This window comes from Haliotis cracherodii, unplaced genomic scaffold, assembly GCF_022045235.1.
Source record: "Haliotis cracherodii isolate W230 unplaced genomic scaffold, xgHalCrac1.p SCAF_14, whole genome shotgun sequence".
Classification (NCBI taxonomy): Eukaryota; Metazoa; Mollusca; class Gastropoda; order Lepetellida; family Haliotidae; genus Haliotis; species Haliotis cracherodii.
In genome coordinates this window covers 17,432,715-17,456,620 of record NW_027266269.1, presented here as the reverse complement: position 1 = coordinate 17,456,620, position 23,906 = coordinate 17,432,715, and the positions used below count along the sequence as shown (strand labels likewise).

The 23,906-nt window shown below is 40.5% G+C and overlaps 1 protein-coding gene across 1 annotated transcript; it reads left to right on the top strand.

The window, feature by feature from the left end:
- The first annotated feature begins 13,595 nt into the window (after positions 1 to 13,595).
- On the top strand, positions 13,596 to 23,763 carry LOC139460595 (uncharacterized). The gene is made up of 3 exons (XM_071242063.1): positions 13,596 to 13,751; positions 21,841 to 22,219; positions 22,874 to 23,763. Exons 1-3 carry the CDS (start codon positions 13,596 to 13,598, stop codon positions 23,761 to 23,763), a joined length of 1,425 nt encoding a protein of 474 aa, XP_071098164.1.
- The last annotated feature ends 143 nt before the right edge of the window (positions 23,764 to 23,906 follow it).

The window sequence follows — 23,906 nt, the reverse complement described above, 5'->3', positions numbered from 1 at the left end:
CTAAGATCGAAAAAGTGAAGCTTGTGCGATAATTACGCTCACGCGGCACTGGATCTACCCCTGGCTATAAAATTACGCAGAGGTGGAGAATATTAAATTTCCTGTCTGATGGTGTAAATTTAACTGCAAATATTAAACCGGTTTGAAAAATAGACACTGCTATTGTCCGAGAAATTAACCTGCGTTGAAAAACAAGAAATTTCTCCGTTTTTTATCGTACACGGATAAAAGTACTGTGCGACGATTTTTTTTATTTAGCAGCTTTACGGAAACTGTGAGCGAACAAAATAGTGCCTAATATCTAAACATAAATATATATCAAATGAAGTTGTATGCATATGTGTAATGATGTAACTTCAATGCAAAAAATAGCCAGCCGTAAATGACGAAAACTGATTTTCCTCTATGACGTCGCGGCAGAGGTTATGCACGTACAAAGAAAAGGGGGCATAACTCCGCTATGCTTAGCACTAGTTTATTGTAATCAACCACTTGCACAAAGCGATCTTAGCGCTAAGATGATCGTAACTCCCATACTTTAACATAGGCTTACAATAGTCGTAGCGCTAAGATCGCTTTGTGCAATTTGTGGGCCCTGGTCACTTTGTGAGTATTAGCTGTGGGTAAGGACAATACATTTTCGTGGTGTTTTGTTTACAAGGAACCAAACTATTCCAACACAAATATCGATATTGAAACTGTTTACGTTTAGGTATAAAAAAATTTTTTTTATGAAATTGTACTTCATAAAAAAGATGTAATTAATAGCGAAATGGATTACCCTGTCTAACCTATGAATTAGTCCTTAGATTCCAACATTCTCCTGATTGTGTATGTGTAATTTGACTAATGTTGCGCCATTATAATGAAGAACTATCCTAATCTTCAAATGTAATGAATTACTTTTACAAATGACACCCTTCTATTTGACGTCATGGCTGGTTTTATATCTTTCACAACTTCGGAGAAAGACGACACTGGTATTTTGTTTATTAGATATCTCCCCTAATTTTGGATAATGGTATGGAGGGGCGGTCGGGTAGTCTAGTGGTTAAAGCGATCGCTCGTCACGCCGAAGACCCGGGCTCGATTTCCGACATGGGTACAATGTGTGAAGCCTTTTTCTGGTGTCCCCCGCCGTGATATTGCTGGAATGTTGCTAAAAGCGGTGTAAAACCATACTTACTCACTCGTGGTATGGAACATGCCGAAGTGTTTTAACGGAATCTGAGGCTTTTTCGACATAACATAAAATGACTGCTTTTACCATGTAAATATTGCCTTGAATAGATAAACAATTAGCTAGTTTACCGTGTATTTTTGGACAAGACACGCACCTGTTTGGCATCAATTTTACGTTATCAAATACTAAAAAGAATAGTTCAAAACAAACAAAGTATATTCAATATTTGACATGTATTTGTTCATTATTCTGTGATTGTTTCCCTTCATCTTGTCTCAGAATTATATAATAAAAGATGCGAAGAAAGCTCTATTGGAATAGAATTATCAGGATAATCGTATAAGGTTCGACCAACGAGGTACATGGCACGGGTTATATTTTTATACTTTTTACAATACTTGGAGAAATAAAGTGAACAGTTTAATATACTGTGATCACAATATTTAAAAATAGATGACCCCATTGATTATATAATGCAAAACGATAGGAATGATTCGTTAATCCTTTAACTAACGCTCACCTGGAGAATCGTTAGACATCTCTGTTCTGAATATCAAGCGACATAAAAAAAACAATTCAAAGACCAAGACAATTCTTCCAGAAATGTGTGCATATATTTTAACGAAAAATATTATCATATAATTTTGTTTAAGTAATACAGATCTATTCAGATTTAGAAATAAAATAAAATGAAACGGTTATTCATGAGCGTTTATGAAATGAACGTATAATATTGACTATGAATTTCCCGAGAAATACGTACATGTTGCAGTTTTACATTTACATTTGTCCAAATTAAAGAAATATCGCATACGACACTATAAACTACGCGGATTCATACAGTTTGCTCATCGGTCTTTCGATTCATACCTCAATGAAGCAACAAAAATACACAGTCAATCCTTAAAGGAACCTTCATAGAGTGAGGGCCATAAGGATGTTTGACCCTCATTCTATGAAGGTTCATACTCCGATGATTAAATTTTCGTTGTGTTCATTGAAATTCCTGAATTCTGATTAGCGGAATAGTCACCTGTTATTGCATTCATTTCCCAATGAATGTAAAATATTAAGCCACGCCCACCGAGACGGACTACTTTTATTACTACGGAATGTCTGGGAATCCCAATATTACAGTCGAGGGAATTCCCTTTCTGTTCAATATGAAAACGAAACTTGTTATAGCGTTTATGGTAATAAGTAGATACAGACAATAACAATCAACATGTCATCAAAGAGATAATTATTGATATTTGCTAGTTATATTGGATTTATGCAAATGATTGAGTATTCTACATGCATCCTTGGGTCTACCCCAATGTAGAAGTTCAAATCACTCAAATGTGTCATCAGAGACCAACAGTGTATTGATATTCTACGTCTAGCCATGAAACTTTGCGGCCATCTTGGAATTTTGGGCAATCAGGGGGTTCTGGTGACGGAGTGTTAAAGTGTTAACTAAACTTCAGTGAGTTAGTGTGCCAAGCTATATGCATATAAGTCCTCGCACACTGTTTTAGAGTTAAAAGATTCAACAGTGTAAACACACATGTAGGAAACTTGTCGGCCATCTTGAATTTTTGTAGATTTGTCAATAGTCGACATCATTCAGTAGTTGTGAATATCTTTTTAGAAACATAATATGGCTATTTCGCAATACAACACATGTTGTTGTTTTTTTACACGCCCACAATGTCAGTAGCCAATCAACGGGGAGTAGGATCAAAACAAAGTTCACGGGACCTGTCAATCAAGGCAAAAGGCGGGGAGAACTGCAACAGTCGGAATGTAACGAGCCGGAACATATATGTCCGGGAGAAGGCGGCTGTTTCAAATGACATTGTCAGTTACAGCCAGATTCGAACATTACTTCCCTTAGTACGGGAAGACACAGTTGGAAAAGTGCTAGTCAGAAATGAAACCGGAAGACATGAAAGTTGAACCGAGGCGAGCGGGGAAAAAGGCGAGCGAGCCTGCACGTTTGCTGTTTCATTCCTTCTCGGCCTTCGGTCTCAAAGGGTTGTTTGGACAATGAATTTATGTATGAATTTAGCTAAATGCTCTGTGCATAACGATACACGAAAGGAAAGGTAAAGGGAATTCCTTCGACTGTAATATTTGGATTCCATGACATTTCGTAGTAATAAAAGTAGTCGGCTTCGGTGGGCGTGGCCTAATGCAATAACACGTGACTATTTCAGCTAATCAGAATTTCAGTGAACACAAGGACAATTTAAGTATACACTAATGAACGTCAATTTCGCGGTCAGGTGACCGAACATATCTCATTAAAATCAGACCGAAGTTCTCGCTACCGCTAAACAAAGATCTGAAGACATCCCATTAGGGGTCACGTCAGAACGACCTTTCATCCGACCAATCAGTCCGTCGCTTACCAGATTATGAAAGTGACAGTCGGAAAGGCATTTCTAATCATGCAATCTCGAAAACTTTAACACTGGGTATTCGGCACGATAGTTACGGGTTTGACGACTGAATCCTTACAATCTAGACAATCTATTAGCCATTCAAGAATGTTTTTTTTGTTCAGGTTTCAAATTTGTAATCGAGAATTTGTCAAATTATGTTTCGAAGCGTAGTCGCCAGTTTGAAATTTGTGCCGTAAAGCACGAGAAAGCTGCCTTCTGATTTGTCATTCCATTGATCGGTCAAAGTTCGCGAAAGGTCGGTCTGACGTGACCCGTAATGGGATGTCCTCAGATCTTTGTTTAGCGGTAGCGAGAACTGATATCTGATTTTAATGAGATTGGTGACCGACCTCTCGTCAAATTGAAAAAAAACCCGTATATCTTTCAAACTTCAAATTAAAAAAATTATACGACAATGAACAGATCTAACCTGTCAATCAAAACTGGCGCATGCGTGCTGTAGGCTTCACGATCCATCTGTCGCCACAATCTTCCATGAGACCTACGTCTGCTCAAAGGTGAGAATTTGCACGAATTTCAGCAGGTTATATTGCTGAAAGGGGACACATGAGACAGCCGTCACACGCTGATAACCTATCACAGTGATCTGATTTCTGTCAGTGCAGCTCGAAATCGAACCATTATTTCAGTCTGATCGAAATTGCTGTCTGCTCTTAGATGTTATTAATTTTGTTACAGGTTTTTGAATATGCATTTAGTTTCAAAATCACAAAAATCCACAACCTATCTGATATTGCAAATTACTCGTGCAGTCATATTTTTTTAACGTGAAAAGTTACTCATTGTCAATGGTCTTCTTTCATGCAAATATTTCAATTAATTCAACCAAGTTATGATAAAATCATGCTTTGAATATTTTAGTAAAAAAAACACAAGTATTTAAACAAAGTTTCAAAGTCATTTTAATAATTTACTGGAAAAATTAGCAAAATTCTTTTAAGATCACGGCTTCCTTAAGTAAACATGGAAAAGAAATGATATAGATAATAATCTAATACAGTAATTGATAAATATTCTACTTGGTAGAAATTGAGCTTGTTGGCTCTTGCTATGACACATTTCTATTAACATGACATATTTATAAAACAAGATAATGTTGAAAGCCATTACCAGTATCATAACACACACAATACCTATTTGAAGACACTGCCTCTAAGTTTACAAATTCCTTTGTATCTCTTTGTCACTCTCTAGTCAGGCATTAACCTGGGTGCCTGAACAATTCTGTAACAGAATAAACTTTGTAAGTTTTATGAATTTCATATAACCTTTGATGAATATTGAAATATACTCACCCAGAGGTGATGTAATTCCTTAGAGAAAACCATTAGCCAGATTCTGAGGCGGTTGTCCATATATGATGATTGAGCTCGAGCTAGTGTTTATCAAGGATGTTGGTTATGTAAATATTGTTCTAGATTTGGTTATGGTTATGTTGAAAATGGCTTTTATATTTACTTATGATTGGCTGGAGACAGATGGCTTTAGGACGTTCTCATGCTTAGATAGGACATCATCAAGTTATTACACATCTGTAGGACATTATCAAGTTATTACACATCTGTAGGGCATTATCAAGTTATTACACAGCTGTAGGATATTATCAAGTTATTACACATCTTTATTACACATCTGTAGGACATTATCAAGTTATTACACATCTGTAGGACATTTAGGATGACAAGCAGTCAGAAAATTAACCGATCTGATGTCCTTGTTGTATGAAGGGCTTGTGTTGATTTAAGGAACATTGGTTTTGTTCACACTTGAATTTATTAACCATACTTGTTTTACAATACCTAAGGAATTCCAGCTATTTCATGAATTCCAGAGAGTCCAGCTACCTTAGAGTGAGTGAGTGAGTGAGTATGGTTTTACACCGCTTTTAGCAATATTCCAGCAATATCACGGCGGGGGACACCAGAAATGGGCTTCACACATTGTACCCATGTCGGGAATCGAACCCGGGTCTTCGGCGTGAAGAGCGAACGCTTTAACCACTAGGCTACCCGACCGCCCCCCAGCTACCTTAGAAATGCAATTGTTATTTCAAGTTTATAAATCATACTTGCATGTGGTTTCTGATGCAGTAAAACAATTATTACTTCCTACTCATTAACTGTCATGATGGCTTTGTAAGCTTTGAACTTAAGAGATATTCTTGTATATAATGTACATGTAAAGTATACTCAACAACAAAAGTTCCTGTGACACCAATATTTTAGTGTATTTTTCAAACAAGTAAAGTTTGGTTTTCAATAATGTAGTACATGTATGGAATCAAGTCACAAAAACGCAGCTGCTACAGAAAAGCATACATTCCATGCAAAAGTTGACTTTAATGCAAGCCCATGCATTTCTCTACCCAAGAATGGGTATAAAAACATGTGCGTTAACGGGATTCCATATGCATTGTTTAGCATCGTGCTGACAACAACCATCCAGAAAAACAACAAAATTACGCAATTATTCAACATTACGAAATGCCATGCCTGTCCGAAAATGAGCGTCTGCGAGCCATTGGTATGCTTGAAGCAGGATCGAGTCAACGTGATGTTGCAAGACGACGAATGCAGTCAGAGACCATCCCCGGAGTGGCAGGCCACGCGTAACCAATAATCGACAAGACAACTGGATTCGAACAACACACCTACGAAATCGATTCCAGCCAGCAACAGTGACTGCAAGAAACGAAATCGATCCCAGCCAGCAACAGTGACTGCAAGAAACATCCCTGGCCTTCGACGAATATCATCACAAACCGTACGTCGTCGCCTTCAGATGTGCAGGGATTGTCGCCAGAAGACCCGCCAGACGTCCCATTTTGACAGGAAACCTCCGTCAAGCACGTCTACAGTGGTGCAGACAGCGTCTACGCTGGACGGCAAAGCAGTGGGGACAAGTTCTATTCACCGACGAGTCTCGTTTTCACCTCAGCCACAGCGATGGACGGATTCGAGTGTACCGACGTCGAGGTGAATGGGGGGTGGGGGGGGTGGGGGGTGGGCAGTGTTATGGTATGGGGTCTGATTACAGCAAGACAGAGGACCCGTTTGATAGTGGTAGAGGGAAATTTTCAATGGACAGCGCTACAACGACGAGATCATCGGCCCTGTTGTTCTACCGTTTTTGCGTCGTCATGGCCCAGGCATTACCTTTCAACATGACAACGCCCGGCCTCATATTGCTCGACTTGTTCAGGAATCTCTTCAACAAAACAGCGCGAATGTCATCCCCTGGCCGGCTCGCTCCCCTGATCTCTTGCCAATCGAGCACATGTGCGATGAGATGGATCGGCGCCTTCGACGTCAACCACGTGTTCCACAGACACTCCAGGAACTTCGAAACATGATCCATGCAGATATGGACAGATATCCTACAAGACTTTGTGCGACGTCTGGTCCATTCCATGAGACGAAGATGTGTTGTTTGGATCGCAACCAGAGGCGGACACACACGCTATTGATTTGTAAATTGACATTTTGGCATGTTCATGTTTTTTTATGAAATCACGCATTTTCTGAAGTCAGTATGGCAAATTAAACCATTTGAACATATACAGGAGTCTTTTATCTGTTTTAAACCAAAATTGTTTCAGATTTGGTAAAAAACATAACTTTGCATTAAATCTTATTCAATGTCACAGAAACTTTTGTTGTTCAGTGTACATTGTGATATATTAAACTTTCCTAAATGTAGATGTATTATAACATTGTATATACATATTGAAACTTTTGTTACAAGAAATGGGAAGTTTACTGTCAGATTCTAAAACAAAACAATAGTTCATGTTATGATTCAGTTGTTTAAACAGTTCTTTAATTTATATTGATTAAAACCACTAACTCTATGCCTTTCAGATTCTTGGTTTTAATGCTTGCACCATATACATGTTCACAACGTAGGCAAAAACTGACATTCATATAATTATATATACAAATGATTTGTAACGGGCACGCGTACATGTGTTGACAGTTTCCGTCACATAACGATGAACAGGAAAAGTCAAAATGCAATTACCCTGTCCACGGATGTGTAATGAATTATTGCCTAAACGATCGGTACCAAAATAGGTTAGTTCCCACGAAGTAGAAAATTTGAGGGGTTTGAAAATAGAGTGGCCGTACAGCAAGGTAATGTGTTCAAGGTCACGTGATATCCGACAACAGGCAGACAGTGTCATTACAAGCACTTGTGTTATGTTAAAACACGAAGTACTAGAACATTGAAATGAGTAAATGATGATTTAAACACAATTTTATTTCCTAAACCGGGATTGGCAATACAACAATCAATACAAGAGTTGGCAATACCTGTCAGTGCTACACATAAATGTACAATACATAACAAATACATAACCGGAAGGTCAAAACTCAATATTCTCCCCTAAGTTGTTTCAATACAATACAGAAACATTGGTTACCATAACAATTTTGAGTTTTGAGTTTTGAGAAAGAACTTGTACACGACCTATGAAGAGAACAAACGAGTCTTGCCACGTACAGAAGAGCACAGCACAATCATAGGCGAGATATTAAAAGCCACGGCTGCTTGAAAGAGTCCCCTTACCAGCACTATCTTCTGAAGAAAAACGAAATACTTTGACGTGCCGTGAAGTACAGAAACTTATGAGACAACACCAACAAAGCAGGTTACTTTAAAGAGACATTTGACGTCATCAGAAGAGAGCATGTTGTTACTGGTGGGGGAGACAAGGCGGCCAAGGAAGCCAACAAGAAGTGCGCAAACACAGGACTCCCTATCTCTGTACAAATCTGTGTGTACCGAGCGCCATGCCAGCAACAGAGCCCAATAACAACATGACAACAAGTTAACCATATTGTCAGCGTTGAGCTGTGGAGCTCGGGTAACCTTACAGATACACCTTACTGTAAAGATACACCTTACTGTACAGATACACCTCACTGTATAGATACACCTCACTGTATAGATACACCTCACTGTATAGATGCACCTTACTGTATAGATACACCTTACTGTATAGATACATCTTACTGTGTAGATACACATCACTTTATAGATACAACTTACTGTATAGATAAACCTTACTGTATAGATACACCTTACTTTATAGATACACCTTAATGTATAGATACACCTTACTGTATAGATACACTCTACTGTATAGATACACCTTACTGTATAGATACACCTTACTGTATAGATACACCTTACTGTGTAGATACACCTTACTGTATAGATACACCTTACTGTGTAGATACACCTTGGTGTATAGATACATCTTACTGTATAGATACACCTTACTGTATAGATACACCTTACTGTATAGATACACCTTACTGTATAGATACATCTTACTGTATAGATACACCTTACTGTATAGATACACTCTACTGTATAGATACACCTTACTGTATAGATACACCTTACTGTATAGATACACCTTACTGTGTAGATACACCTTACTGTATAGATACACCTTACTGTATAGATACACCTTACTGTATAGATACACCTTACTGTATAGATACATCTTACTGTATAGATACACCTCACTGTATAGATACAATTCACTGTATAGATACACCTTACTGTATAGATACACCTTACTGTATAGATACACCTTACTGTATAGATAAACCTTACTGTATAGATACACCTTACTGTATAGATACCCCCCGAAAAATATAAATCTTTCAGGGAATATCTCTAAAAACTTGTTGGATCAGGAATATGTATAAGACCCAAACATTGTTGGGGTCATTTACAGTGACGGAGTACATTAGACATGACACACGTTCCCTGAAAGTGTTGTAGATTGTGCAGGTTCCCTGTGAGATACGCACCTTGTAACGTGCACACCGGTGTCATGTAACACCCGAACATGACATTTAGATTATGATTATGAATACACAAGTCTTGAAATACTCCTTAATGTCTCTTTTTTAGGAATACACGACTCTTTTTGCATATCATAGATTCACCTGTGGTCCTTGTACATTGTAACGTAAAAGTAAATTATTGCATAAATCTTGTTCGCCCCAAACGCTGTTAAGTAGACACGATTCTCACATTTTTACTTTTCCCCTATAAACATGGTTTCCGCCTCTGTATAACCTATATTTAAAAGAAGCACGGCAATAAGTCTCAGGTATTCTGAGACAGCAACTGTCACTCAACTGTCACATTGACGTATGTGCCACAATACACCGCTCGCCGTCCTCGGACTTCGCTGTGGGTACAGCGGCCGTCACTCAGGCAGACCCATTAAAGATCCGAAAAGTCTGCATTTCTTACATTCTGAAAAAGAGGAGATTACCTGGGGTTTTTAATCATCTTTAGTATCTTAAGACAATTTACAAAAACAAAATCCTACAACACTACAGTGGTAAAACGGCATTATAACTTTATTGTTTTGAAATTAAATCGTTTCCTGACCAAGTAAAAACACATTTCACACTCTTGAAGCGTGTGTGTCTGTGTGTGTGAGCGCGTGCGCCTGTGCGTGTGTGGATATCTGTTTCTGTGCGTGTGTCTGTGTGCGTGTGGAAGTGCATGTGTGTATGTGTGTGTTGGTGCCTGTCTTGTGTGTGTGTGTGTGTGTGCGTGTGTGTGCGTGTGGAAGTGCATGTGTGTATGTGTGTGTTGGTGTGTTTGTGTGTGAGCGTGTGGAAGTGCATGTGTGTATGTGTGTGTTGGTGCCTGTCTTGTGTGTATGTGTGTTAGTGTTTGTGCGTATGCGTCCACATTGCGGTGAAACAGGTACAAACCGCCGTTGCCATTAGTGTCGAAACACCGGTACATTGTTTCTGTGTCGGAAATAGTGAAACCTGATATATAATATTTCAGGACATTTTGGGCCGGTGTACATAATGCTTAAACTTATTAATGCCAAACCCCGTCAGTTTTAATGAGACATGGTTGTACCTCTTTATGGCGCGTGACAAGCATGAAGCATATACAACCCTCATTTGACAGATACACCAATAAACATACATTTAAGTACAGTAACATAAATAGTTTTTCAATCCTTCTGAAAATGTCATGTTCATGTACGTGTTTATTTCCTCTAAAGAAGCGTTTTGTTATACGAACTATATGCGGCGGGATCTGGCGTTACACGGTTTACAGTGGGTTCATGCAATATCACTACTCCACTGTAGTAGGAAGCCGAGTGAACGCTATGGGACGACTTATTGCATACATTGTCACAGGAAACAAGGAGTATTATCATAATTATCACAGTTGCAAAATACATCGTTACATGTTCTGCAAGACGCACCTCACATTCAATGTATCAGTCTAGTGTGTAGATCTGACACCGGAGTCTGACATCTGCCCTGTTTTGCAAGACGCACCTTATATTCAATACAACAATCTTGTTGCTAAATTACGTTGCAGAAATATAACATGCAGGCAGTGTTGAGAGACTTCCGGATCCGGTTACAGCGACACGCCCTGCAGCTTTTCTTACAGAGTGTTGTGGCATTTGGGATTTCAATACGGCTCTTGAACAATGGGGTTTGGGAACTGTTCTTGAAGGACAAGATGGTTGCATGTAGTGATTTGACAAACTAGTTTTGAGCAACTGAAGCGGAAGCTGTTTGGCGATATACGAACTATATACTTCGATACGATACCTGTAAGTTTTTATGTTTGAAACCTCAATCTATCGCGTTCGAATTCGAATCATATTTTCAGTTATGGAATCTAAGTTTGAAACCTCTGAATTGAAACACGCGGTTCTTCTCCTAAATGAATGAAGAACCATGACGGACCTTATATAGAAGGAGAATACGAATAGACAATCTAACCCGAGTGTCCTTTGATATCAACACAACTCGATAAGATTTTAAAACTCCGGGGCTTGCAAACATCTTTCAGCCGTCGGTTCCAAATGAGATATCTTGATATTAATGAATGTTTAATAAAACTTTCATAATTTATCTGAAATCATATTTGTTTTCTACGATTCATGTTATTTGGAAATACCCAACATGCCACTATGAGATTTTCTGCTCCAAGGGATTCAATATTGTAAGTTCAGAATCTATAGAATATGTGAAAACGTTGATTCCACGATGTCAACCAGAGACATCATCGGCGTGAGTCTATTGTAAGAAAGACATTACATAACCATCTATGAGCAATATAATTTGCAATGATTTGAAACAATGCGTTCATAGGACGTTACGTTGCTTTGGGTCTTTCCGCAAACAATGAAAACAATCGAACCATTAGAATGAACTAGCCAATCAGTGTGAACCGAAAATGAGGCAAAACTTTTATTGCTTAGTGAGAAATACTGAAACTAAGACTACCTATCCTAGTGCCCCTTAAATACTATATCTGTTGTCAAGGTGTCGGGAAGTCAGTACACATGTTCGTAGTTTGGTTTAAGCGTTCAGCTCATGAATTATATAATTATAGACTCTGCTGCGGCTTCAAACAACAAACAAATGAAACACAATAAAGAGTAATAGTATTCAGCTTTGACAAATACAATGAGTATTACATTGCCGAGTGACAATAACGAAATTCCGAGTGTAGAATGAATTGTTTTGTCAAACCCAAATACACCTTACGTTTTGAACTTCCGACCTTTTGTCACTGTTCGTCAATAAGAGGCCTCAGAGGTTACTGCTTGGGGTAACCTATTGTTTGCTCTTTACTCCGATACCTTGGTTGGATGTTCTACCTAGGTCACTGTGAAAAGCTCTGATGTGGCTGGAATGTTGCTAAAGTCTGACCTACTGTCATATGCTGTGCATGTGTCAATGAGTGAACTGTCTGTTATGCTCAGCACACCTTCTTAGTCCTACTCGCATTCTGTGAAAATATCGACAAACGTCATAATACACAGAACTTCTTATTCTGCTGCACAATGGATCCCCATCAACAGAGTAGGAATTTCAAAATCATTTAAAAGGAATTGTTCAGGTATTCACATTTACCAATCTATCTGCGTTACATAATTTTAATAAGCAAGTCGATTACAAAAAACTAGAATGAAGATATTTCCTTACAATTATAGTTTCTGGTAGAGACGCCGGTAACTGACGGAATGTTTACCCTCGTTGAGGTTTGTTTGGGAAGCAGCTTCACTGTTAGAATTCACTTCTAGTAATAACAAAATTGAGCAATAAGATATACCCCTTCTAGGGATATCGTTCCGCAAGGGTATTCTATGGGCAACACAGGTCTTCCCCAGTATTAACTGCGTATTTCGAGAATATTGCCTGGGGTGTCAAACAAAATTCACTCTCTGGAGATTTCTGGGTAATACGTTCGAGCTTGTCGGAAGAGGCAAACAGAATGGTGATTTGTTGGAAGCAATGTATGTCGTGCCACACCGACTGTGTTGACTGCAACAGTCAACTCTCGGATACCTGACAGTAATATAGCTGCAGTGATAGACCTCAATGACCCCCCACCCAAACCCCCCATCCCACCCCGGGCCAGAATGTGTCCCGAGCACCCCACACATCGAACACGAATTGGGTACCCGTGAACTGGTCTTCAGGAACCCTTCGTAGATAGATGCTCATGATGCCAATTACTCTATTGTCTGGTCCAGACTCGATTATCAATAGTATTCAAAGACCGCCGTCATATAGCTGGGATATTGCCCTTATGTAATTAAAATAGGTTACCGACCGGAAGGGCAAACCATACCTGACATAATTTGTTATAAGCCTCAGCATTGTTTACACAATAACGCCAGCGTGAGCCGAGAGCAGGGGACGGGGGGATGAAGGACTGGAATATATCAACAAGCTGACGTTTACTTCAAGAAAGGACATAAACACATGGCTTTATAAATGAGAGGCGAGCTGACAGGAATTCCCATAAAAGCCTCCAAAGCCATCATCAAGAACACCAACCGTCGTCCGGACCACAACAAAATTATTGCGCAGCCATTTTGAAATTTTGAAATTTGAACCGGACTGAAGTCGGTTGTGTTCATTCGCTGCTGCGGAATGTTGTTATTGCTGTTTTCTCTTGTGACGCTGATTCATGTTGTTGTGCCCCATGGGAGGATAATAGACCCCCCGGGGAGATCGACCATGTGGAGGTATGGCTTCGACACACCCCAAAACTACGACGACAATGCCCTTTTCTGCGGCGGTCGCGCGGTAAGTAGACAGTCAACCGTTGACAAACACATGTATGTATACATACAGCAGGAATGGTGCAAACTGATGCCACTACGGTATTGATTTCCTATTTGTATGAAGATATTCATGAGGCTGCCAACCCTCTTTTTGGTACGCGGGATTCGGGTTGTATTTAGAGGGTATTCAGGACGCGGGACGCAAATACAATCGTAGTGAGTACGCAGATACAACATTCAAACATGAATAATGGTGTACACTCTTCAAAAAGAGAAATGCAAAGGTTCAGTGAACCTGACTACACAAAAAACACGGTATATATTATGGATATATGTTAATGGAAAATTAAAATTGGTTGCCTGATATTAGAGAAACGGTGCGTCAAAACGCAGCCATTGTCGATTTGCAATGTCTTAAATGTTACACACTTGTTAAAAAATGTCATGAAGGAAAACAGTAAAGCAAAATTCACGTGCAAGTTATGGCATTCGTAACTCGTGGTAGTGGCTATAAAATCACAAGCATAAGCTAATAATTTGTCATTCAGTTGTCAACATGTTTGAAGTTCGAAAATGTGGAGACTCAGCGCTGGCGATCGGAACATCGCCATAGGACGTATCCAAAGAGGTGAATCGCAGTCTTCTGTTGCACGCCACTTTAACGTCCATCTAAGAACCATTTGCCGCCGTTGGGACCGATACACACAGTTCAGTTCTACTGCAGACCGTCCGAGAACCGGCCGACCAAGAGTTACCACCCCTGCACAGGATCGCTACATTGGACTGTTCCACCTACGTCATCGCAATGCCACAGATATGGAGGCTGCAGAACGCATCCCTGGTTTGAGAAGGATATCGGACCAGACTCGCAGGAACCAACTCCGCGAGACTTGAATCCGACCATCGACAGCGACGCTTGCGTTGGTGCCATACCGAACAGCCTTGGAATTTGAGAAACTGCAGACGAGTGTGGTTTAGCGACGAATCACGATTTCTTCTTCACCGGCGAGATGGAAGACAACATGTTTATCGTCGTCGAAATGAACGTTTTGCCCCGAATTGTGTACGTGAATCGGGGGGGCAGACCACGAGATCTGACTTGGTTGTGGATCAGGAAATCTGAGAGCAAATCGCTACATCGCTACATGAATCAAATTCTTCAACCTCACCTTCTTCCAATCATTGACCACCAGAGGTAGCTGTTTCAACAGGACAACTATGCACCGCACACAGTTCGTGTCACGGTCAACTACCTTCATAATGCCAACATCAACGTTTTGCCCTTCGGATCAATCGAACACCTCTGGGATGAACTCAATCGACATGTACGTCAACGTCAGAACACGTCGCAGGCACTCCCACAACTGGTCAACGCGTAACAAGCAGAATGGTGCAGAATTCAGCAGGACAGAATTCATGCACTTATCCAGTCAGTGCCGAGGAGATGCAGAGCCGCGATTGCTGCCCGGGGTGGTCACACGAGATACTCAAAGCCTTTGTACAATGACAACATGTGACTATCGAACTTCAAAAGTTCATATTTGTATCTATGATATTAAATTAAATATATCGACTTTATTAGGTACAATAGATTTACTAAAAATCATTCTGTGCGTTTCTTTTCTTTTTTGAAAAGTGTACGTTACAATGACTTTTATATATTGTATTTTTTTTCGATGAATGTTTTTAGAAATTTATCTTTAAATTGCACCCTTTACTCAATGCTTTTGAGCTTTGTGTTAAACAGTATTCGGGATTACAGGGGTGAGCGATGAGATTCAGCGTGCAAACTTAGATGGTATTGGGAATCAGGTTTAAATGATGAGATTCAGAGTGCAAACTTAATTGGTATTGGGGATCAGGGTTTTAATGATGAGATTCAGAGTGCAAACTTAGATGGTATTGGGGATCAGGGTTAAATGGTGAGATTCAGAGTGCAAACCTAGATGTTTTTTGGGGATCAGGGTTGAATGATGAGATTCAGAGTGCAAACTTAGATGGTATTGGGGATCAGGGTTGAATGATGAGATTCAGAGTGCAAACTTAGATGGTATTGGGGATCAGGGTTGAATGATGAGATTCAGAGTGCAAACCTAGATGGTATTGGGGATCAGGTTTAAATGATGAGATTCAGAGTGCAAACCTAGATGGTATTGGGGATCAGGGTTGAGCGATGAGATTCAGAGTGCAAACCTAGATGGTATTTGAAATAAGGGTTAAATGATGAGAATCAGAGTGCAAACCTAGATGGTATTGGGGATCAGGGTTGAATGATGAGATTCAGAGTGCAAACTTAGATGGTATTTGAGATAAGGGTTAAATGATGAGAATCAGAGTGCAAACCTAAATGGTATTGGGGATCAGGGTTGAATGATGAGATTCAGAGTGCAAACCTAGATGGTTTTGGGGATCAGGGTTGAATGATGATATTCAGAGTGCAAACTTAGATGGTATTGGGGATAAGGGTTGAATGATGAGATTCAGAGTGCAAACTTAGATGGTATTGGGGATCAGGGTTAAATGGCGAAATTCAGAGTTCAAACTTAGATGGTATTGGGGATCAGGGTTGAATGATGAGATTCAGAGTTCAAACCTAGATGGTATTGGGGATCAGGGTTGAATGATGAGATTCAGACTGCAAACTTAGATGGTATTGGGGATCAGGGTTAAATGATGAGATTCAGAGTGCAAACCTAGATATTTTTTGGGGATCAGGGTTGAATGATGAGATTCAGAGTGCAAACGTAGATGGTATTGGGGATCAGGGTTGAATGATGAGATTCAGAGTGCAAACTTAGATGGTATTGGGGATCAGGGTTGAATGATGAGATTCAGAGTGCAAACCTAGATGGTATTGGGGATCAGGTTTAAATGATGAGATTCAGAGTGCAAACCTAGATGGTATTGGGGATCAGGGTTGAGCGATGAGATTCAGAGTGCAAACCTAGATGGTATTTGAGATAAGGGTTAAATGATGAGAATCAGAGTGCAAACCTAGATGGTATTGGGGATCAGGGTTGAATGATGAGATTCAGAGTGCAAACTTAGATGGTATTGGGGATAAGGGTTGAATGATGAGATTCAGAGTGCAAACTTAGATGGTATTGGGGATCAGGGTTAAATGATGAGATTCAGAGTGCAAACCTAGATATTTTTTGGGGATCAGGGTTGAATGATGAGATTCAGAGTGCAAACGTAGATGGTATTGGGGATCAGGGTTGAATGATGAGATTCAGAGTGCAAACTTAGATGGTATTGGGGATCAGGGTTGAATGATGAGATTCAGAGTGCAAACCTAGATGGTATTGGGGATCAGGTTTAAATGATGAGATTCAGAGTGCAAACCTAGATGGTATTGGGGATCAGGGTTGAGCGATGAGATTCAGAGTGCAAACCTAAATGGTATTTGAGATAAGGGTTAAATGATGAGAATCAGAGTGCAAACCTAGATGGTATTGGGGATCAGGGTTGAATGATGAGATTCAGAGTGCAAACTTAGATGGTATTGGGGATAAGGGTTGAATGATGAGATTCAGAGTGCAAACTTAGATGGTTTTGGGGATCAGGGTTGAATGATGATATTCAGAGTGCAAACTTAGATGGTATTGGGGATCAGGGTTGAATGATGAGATTCAGAGTGCAAACCTAGATGGTTTTGGGGATCAGGGTTGAATGATGAGATTCAGAGTGCAAACTTAGATGGTATTGGGGATCAGGGTTAAATGGCGAGATTCAGAGTTCAAACTTAGATGGTATTGGGGATCAGGGTTGAATGATGAGATTCAGAGTTCAAACCTAGATGGTATTGGGGATCAGGGTTGAATGATGAGATTCAGAGTGCAAACTTAGTTGGTATTGGGGATCAGGGTTAAATGATGAGATTTAGAGTGCAAACCTAGATGGTATTGGGGATCAGGGTTGAGCGATGAGATTCAGAGTTCAAACCTAGATGGTATTGGGGATCAGGGTTGAATGATGAGATTCAGAGTGCATACTTAGATGGTATTGGGGATCAGGGTTGAATGATGAGATTCAGAGTTCAAACCTAGATGGTATTGGGGATCAGGGTTGAGCGATGAGAAACACCACTGCATACATATATTTAACGTATTTGTTGACATCACCATGTTTTCAGAATGCACACAATCTCCCATGCTGATCGAGTTCTTAATATTGTTTCATGTCTTAACATTTTCCCTAATCGTCACAGTTGTGTAGTTATTGAGAAGCGATATAATCCTTGTATATCACCAGGTGAACAAAGAGAAATATGTTTCGACAAAAACTAACAAGCAAATCCAGAAGAAAGAAAATACGTATTCAGTTTTCAGGCTCGGCTATGCGTGTTTTACTTCTAACAGTGAATATTCATGGTATCGGGGAGTGTGTGTATTCTGACAGGTGGGGCTTTATAAGCTATTCTTTATTAACCTGTCCCTCTCCTGTATGTTGCCTCACACGCAGTATAAGCCATTTAACCATCTGTCTTTCTATAAAAGACATACACCATCTTGGTCCGCAACTCGAACATCCTGTCAGAATAACAAAAATGAAACTAGCCCTTGACACGTTGGCTTCAGAATGTTTCGTACATTCCTGTACTGTGTTACTGGAAGAAAGCAACATACGTCGGTATTTCAGAAATTATATTCTAAAGATAAAAATGAAATATATTTTAATAACGATGTGTTTGTTTCTTTGTTGTTTAACGCCGCACTCAGGAATATTCCAGCTATATGACGGCGGTCTGTATAATAATCGAATCTGGACCAGACTGTGATTGACATCATGAGCATGGATCCACGCCATTGGGATAAGATGACATGCATCAACCAGCGAGCCTGACCAACCGATCCCGTTCGTCGCCTCTTAGAAAACAAGCACACTCGCCTTTTATGGCAAGCATGGGTTGCTGAAGATCTATTCTACCCCGGATCTTCTCGGGTCTTAATAATGCTGTGTTTCAAGTGAAGAGTTTACATTATATTACTGACTACTGCGACAAAAGACACGCACTCGATCCCTGATGTGTAAACATTTACAATATCTATACACACACGAGATAGATCTTATTTACCACAGTTATCTATTAAATGTTTCTTTAAAGCAAACAACAATTCATTCAAATACAAGTCCCATGTTTATAAGGCGAGTTCTGTTTGAGGTGGAGACTGACACACATGTATGTTGACAATGCCCATGACTGGTGCTCGTGACGCCATGCAGCCAGATAACCATGTGTGCTGCCATGTTGAACCTTTCAGGCTTTGTGTGTGAAAAGTCGCTGACAGATATCAACTACTTAGGAGGTGGGTGTCATTATCCAGAGGTTGTACGACTTTTGGAATACTCTTAGAAATTACCTTTACATTAACTGCACAGAGACATTCCCATCACCAGGCCATGTTTTTATGTGAACACAACTTGAATGTAACGCTGGACCACCTCCTTCTGGGTAATACATGCTGCTTACTGCACATGCGTAGTTGCGTAGTGTACATACTTTCACTTTGGTGACACAAGACATTATAGATATTATGCTATTGCTGTTCGCGGATCATGTTGCTCTGGTATCCTACTATGTGGTAGGCTTGCAGAAACAGCTTAATGTATTGCATTTCTCTTGTATGAAATGGGGTTTATATGTAAACCTTGAGAAAACCAATGTTATTGTTTTTTAGAAATGGTGGAGTTGTATCGAAGCATGAAAATTGGATATATGGTGATAAATATTTAAAAAATGCAAGTTATTACAAGTATTTAGGACTATTAATGTCCTCAAGACTAAATTGGTCCAAGGCTTGTAAGACCTTAGCATTTCAGGCATGTAAGGCAATGTTTCCTGTTTATAAATTATTCAAGGAAAACAAATATATCTCATTTTCAAGACTAAGTTCGATAGTTGATGGTACAGTTCTACCTATTTTGTTATACGGCTCGGGAATAGGGGGCATTACATATTTTGAATCCATTGAAAATGTTCACATTTTGTATTTTAACCAATTTTATGCTTTGGTAAATATGCTTCAAATAAGGAAGTGCTTGGTGAAACTGGTCGCTGTAGTATATATGTACATAGCCAGCTGCGTGTTGGTAAATATTGGATAAAAGTATTAAGAATGGATGCCAACGGGTTACCATTTCAATGTTACTAAATGCTAAAGCAATTAGATGGTGAAGGGAAAACGAATAAAACATGGCACCAACACGTTTCCACGCTTTCTCAAGCATAAAGCTGGTACTTAATCATTGTTACAACCAGAAACATATTTAGGTATATTACAAGATAAAGCCCTGTTTAGAGCTTTTTGTAAACTTAGAATTTCTCTCCTTAAATTCCTTGTCAATGAATATCGTAGAACCAAGGATAGGGATTTTGTAAATTTTATATGTACCAACTGTACCAACCAGGACATTGTAGACGAGTTTCATGTTCTCTTTTTTTGTGAAATATAATTAAAAATAACGTTGAGATTACAGTTTCTATCTAATTTAGATATAACACACAAAGACGATCAACCTAAGATCAACTTGTTGAGGAAGGAAGATGTTATCAAATCTTTAGCAATGTATCTAAAACAGGTGAATATATGTTATGCTATGTTCAAGATCACGTTGATTTGTATGTATCTGTTAAAACTGAACTGTACTATGGGCCATGTGGCCTTGCATACTGAATAAACTGTCTTACTATCTGTCAGACTTTCAGGAAACACCTAGGACAGGGAAGACCTGTTGTTTTCAGCGGTGCAGTTCGCTGTGTTCCTGGTTTCGAATCCCAGATGTGCCATGATCATGTCTGATGGTTTGTTATGTTTGTTGTTTAACGCCCTCAGCAAGATTCCAGCTATATGACGGCAGTCTGTAATTGATCTAGTCTGGACCAGACAATCCAGTGATTGAGATTCACACAATTGGGATTCGATGACATGCATCAAACCAAATCAGCTAGCTTCACAACCCGATCCCGTTGTTCGCCTCTTATGATAAGCAGAGTCGCTACTTGCGGAAGTCGAACTTCCAGATTTCCTCCACAGTAAACTGCCTCACTCAGATGTGCATAGGCATAACTTGTACAGGGGCCGCTAAACACTATAATGACATGTTCCGCACCTATTTTTACAATTGGCACCTCCTCACTAAAACTGGAAGTTTGTATATAATGTTGGAGGCGAAGTCAATGTAACAACTATTTAGGTGTACGTGGGTTTGTTTGGTTGTGTGGAGAGAATGATGTGATGCGTTGGCAGGTAGCGCAGTCTAACCTGAAAGCAAATCACCACAATCAAGCATATTGTTTTTGTCTCTATCAGCTCATCTTTTTGGAGTTGTGAAAGTCTATAATATATGTCACCATGCCTTCCATGTTGAGCCGACACAGCGACCAACCCGTAGTTTGACGCTGTGTATTCAGCTATTCAACTTATCAATATTACACCTTGTACAACGTCATGCAAACTTATACAAGGTTATACAATGATCAGCAGGTCGCCGTTTCGCCACTAGGTTTGTCAGCGCTGTGGGTTTCACCAAAGCGGTAAACGTCTGACACCTGCAGCACTTCTGGCTTTCCACCACATAAAGATGACTTGCAGTGATATAACTGGAATAATGTTCAAAGCGGCGTCAGACCAAACTCACCCGACTATTGCCGATTTAAAGAGAGACACGGTTACATACATCAGGCGAGGAGTGCACGGGATTTAACTAATGGAAAGGTCTTCTTCCCTACGCGTGCCGTGATATAACTGGAATAATGTTCAAAGCGGCGTCAGACCAAACTCACCCGACTATTGCCGATTTAAAGAGAGACACGGTTACATACATCAGGCGAGGAGTGCAGGGGATTTAACTAATGGAAAGGTCTTCTTCCCTACGCGTGTACATGCTTCAAGACCTTTTTTCTGCGAAATATTGACAATATGACCTGTCCGGCCGGCATCCTGTAGCTCGAATTGCAAACAGGCCAGCTGTGTCTCATCAAACATTATGACGTCAAGACTCGATTAATTACAGACCTCCGCCACATAGCTGGAATATTGCTGAGTGCGGAGTTAAACAATAAACAACAAACAAATTTTGTTTCTTAACGTATCAACGTGTTGTTTCAGCACCAGTGGGAGCATATGAACGGCCTGTGTGGGCTGTGCGGTGATCCCTATGACCAACGACCTCGACCTCACGAAGCTGGCGGCAAATACGCCAAGGGCATCGTGACCGAGACCTTTCTCCAAGGGCAGATAATCAACGTAAAGATCGAGGTGACTGCTAATCACGGTGGCGTCTTTGCGTTCCGCCTGTGCCCCCTACTCTGGTACATGGGCGAGGCCAATGAGCCGTGCTTTGAGCGGAACCAACTTCGACTTGTCGACGGGAGCAGCAAGTTCATCATCCCTCCCCCCGCTGTAGCCCGGGTGTACTCCATCCCCCTAGTGCTCCCACAGGGCGTCATCTGTACCAGGTGCGTCATCCAGTGGACGTGGACGACAGGTGAGGAGCAACAGTAGATAATTACCATCACTTTGGGCTTCATTTGTCACATTACAAAGTGTTCCAGATACAAGTTCCAGAAATTACCAGAAACAATCCCCTACAGAAGATGGAAATTGTCCACCCCTAAACACGTGATGTGCTCTCCAATCATTAACATCTTTAGACTGTACCACATAATAAACTGAAGTCCTTTGCTCTACGACCAGTCTTCAAATCAGCGCCCGCCTTAAGGAATGATCCTCCATACCTAATGAAATACACTGACAATGTGGACACATTCAAATCCAGGCTTAAAACACATGTATTTTGATCTGTATAAGTCCCTGTTTTCACTCACTTGTATACATCAAGTATGTACGTTTCACTTATATTCACCTTGTAACGACTTGAGCATATCCCACGGCGTTGAATAACACATATATACAAATACATTATCATTATAATAATGTTCTGAAAAAGGTGTGTTGGATTAAGAAACAAAGTTTGTAAAGATAAAAATCATGTTTTGAAGCAATGATCGAAATCATATCCTGTCTGTAACTGTAGGCTACTCCTCCCTATGTGTGTGAATGTGTCGGTGCTGGGAACACTTACTGCTGCAAGATGTCTCACGGATTTATTTCTCTCAGTATTTTATAACGACTGTTTCAGCCAACTCGTGGGGTTGTGACGACAACACAGAGTGCTGCATTGGGTGTGGTCCCCAGGAGCAGTTTGTCAACTGCGCAGACATCGCCATCATCCCCGTCAGACAGGGCCAACGATTCCGACCCCCGATGCCAGTAAAGCCACCCCCTACCCGTGTGGTTCAGAGGGACAAGAAGATCGTGGTCTACGGCTCCGACGGTAAACCTGTGCCCACCCCAGGGGCCGCAAGTCGACCAATCGACACCAAGCCAGCCCCAGTCAACAGTCAGTACCTACAATGGCAAAATCCTAGTTCAGGGCCTCAACCGGCGAGAATCCCGTCGCAGCCTTACAGACCTCCGAGGCCTGCTCTACCGCACGTGTATAACTCGTATGTCCCCAAACAGCCTCAGATACAAGCGTTTCAAACTGGTTTGTCAAATCAATACATGGAACCATCTTACAGTTCAAGAACAGTCCCCAAACCCAAGCCTCAGCCCCGCCCTCAGCCTGTCTCACCCCCAGTGTACAATGCATACATCCCCAAACCGCAAACAGTTACGTCGCGTCAAACCGGTTCAAATCCTCACGTGGGGCAACCTTATAGTTCACGAGCCGTATCGAACCTCCAAATGTCTCCACCCCCTGAAAGAAGAACCCCAACGGGACCTGTCGCTGAAAGTGGATACGGAAGTCCTAAGGCAGCATCCGTGTCCGATGTGCCTAGTACCCTTTTAAGCCAACTTGCATCTCTCATGAAGAGTGGAAAACCGCCAAGCTGCCATCCTAAATTCCAATCTCTCAACGTTGATTGCAACAGAAACTGTGCGCCGAGTGGGAATCACTGTCTCGCTAGGAAACCCTCCGAGTCTCTCAACACTGCCTGCATGTTACTGTGCTCCGTCGCCATGTGACACCTGCAGGGTGTACCAGTAGAATTATATTTGTGTGTTTATGACAATGATGGATCAAGTACGTCAGCATTTGTCTTGTGATGAATGTTAACCACTGTTCTTATATGTGTATGTATATATTTCCGGAAAGTATTTTAGCAGCA

Coding starts and splice junctions, on each gene's coding strand:
- LOC139460595 (XM_071242063.1), top strand. CDS start 13,596: ATGTTGTTATTGCTGTTTTCTCTTGTGACGCTGATTCATGTTGTTGTG. Junction 13,752..21,840: donor TTTTCTGCGGCGGTCGCGCG/GTAAGTAGACAG, acceptor GTGTTGTTTCAG/CACCAGTGGGAGCATATGAA. Junction 22,220..22,873: donor CCAGTGGACGTGGACGACAG/GTGAGGAGCAAC, acceptor CGACTGTTTCAG/CCAACTCGTGGGGTTGTGAC.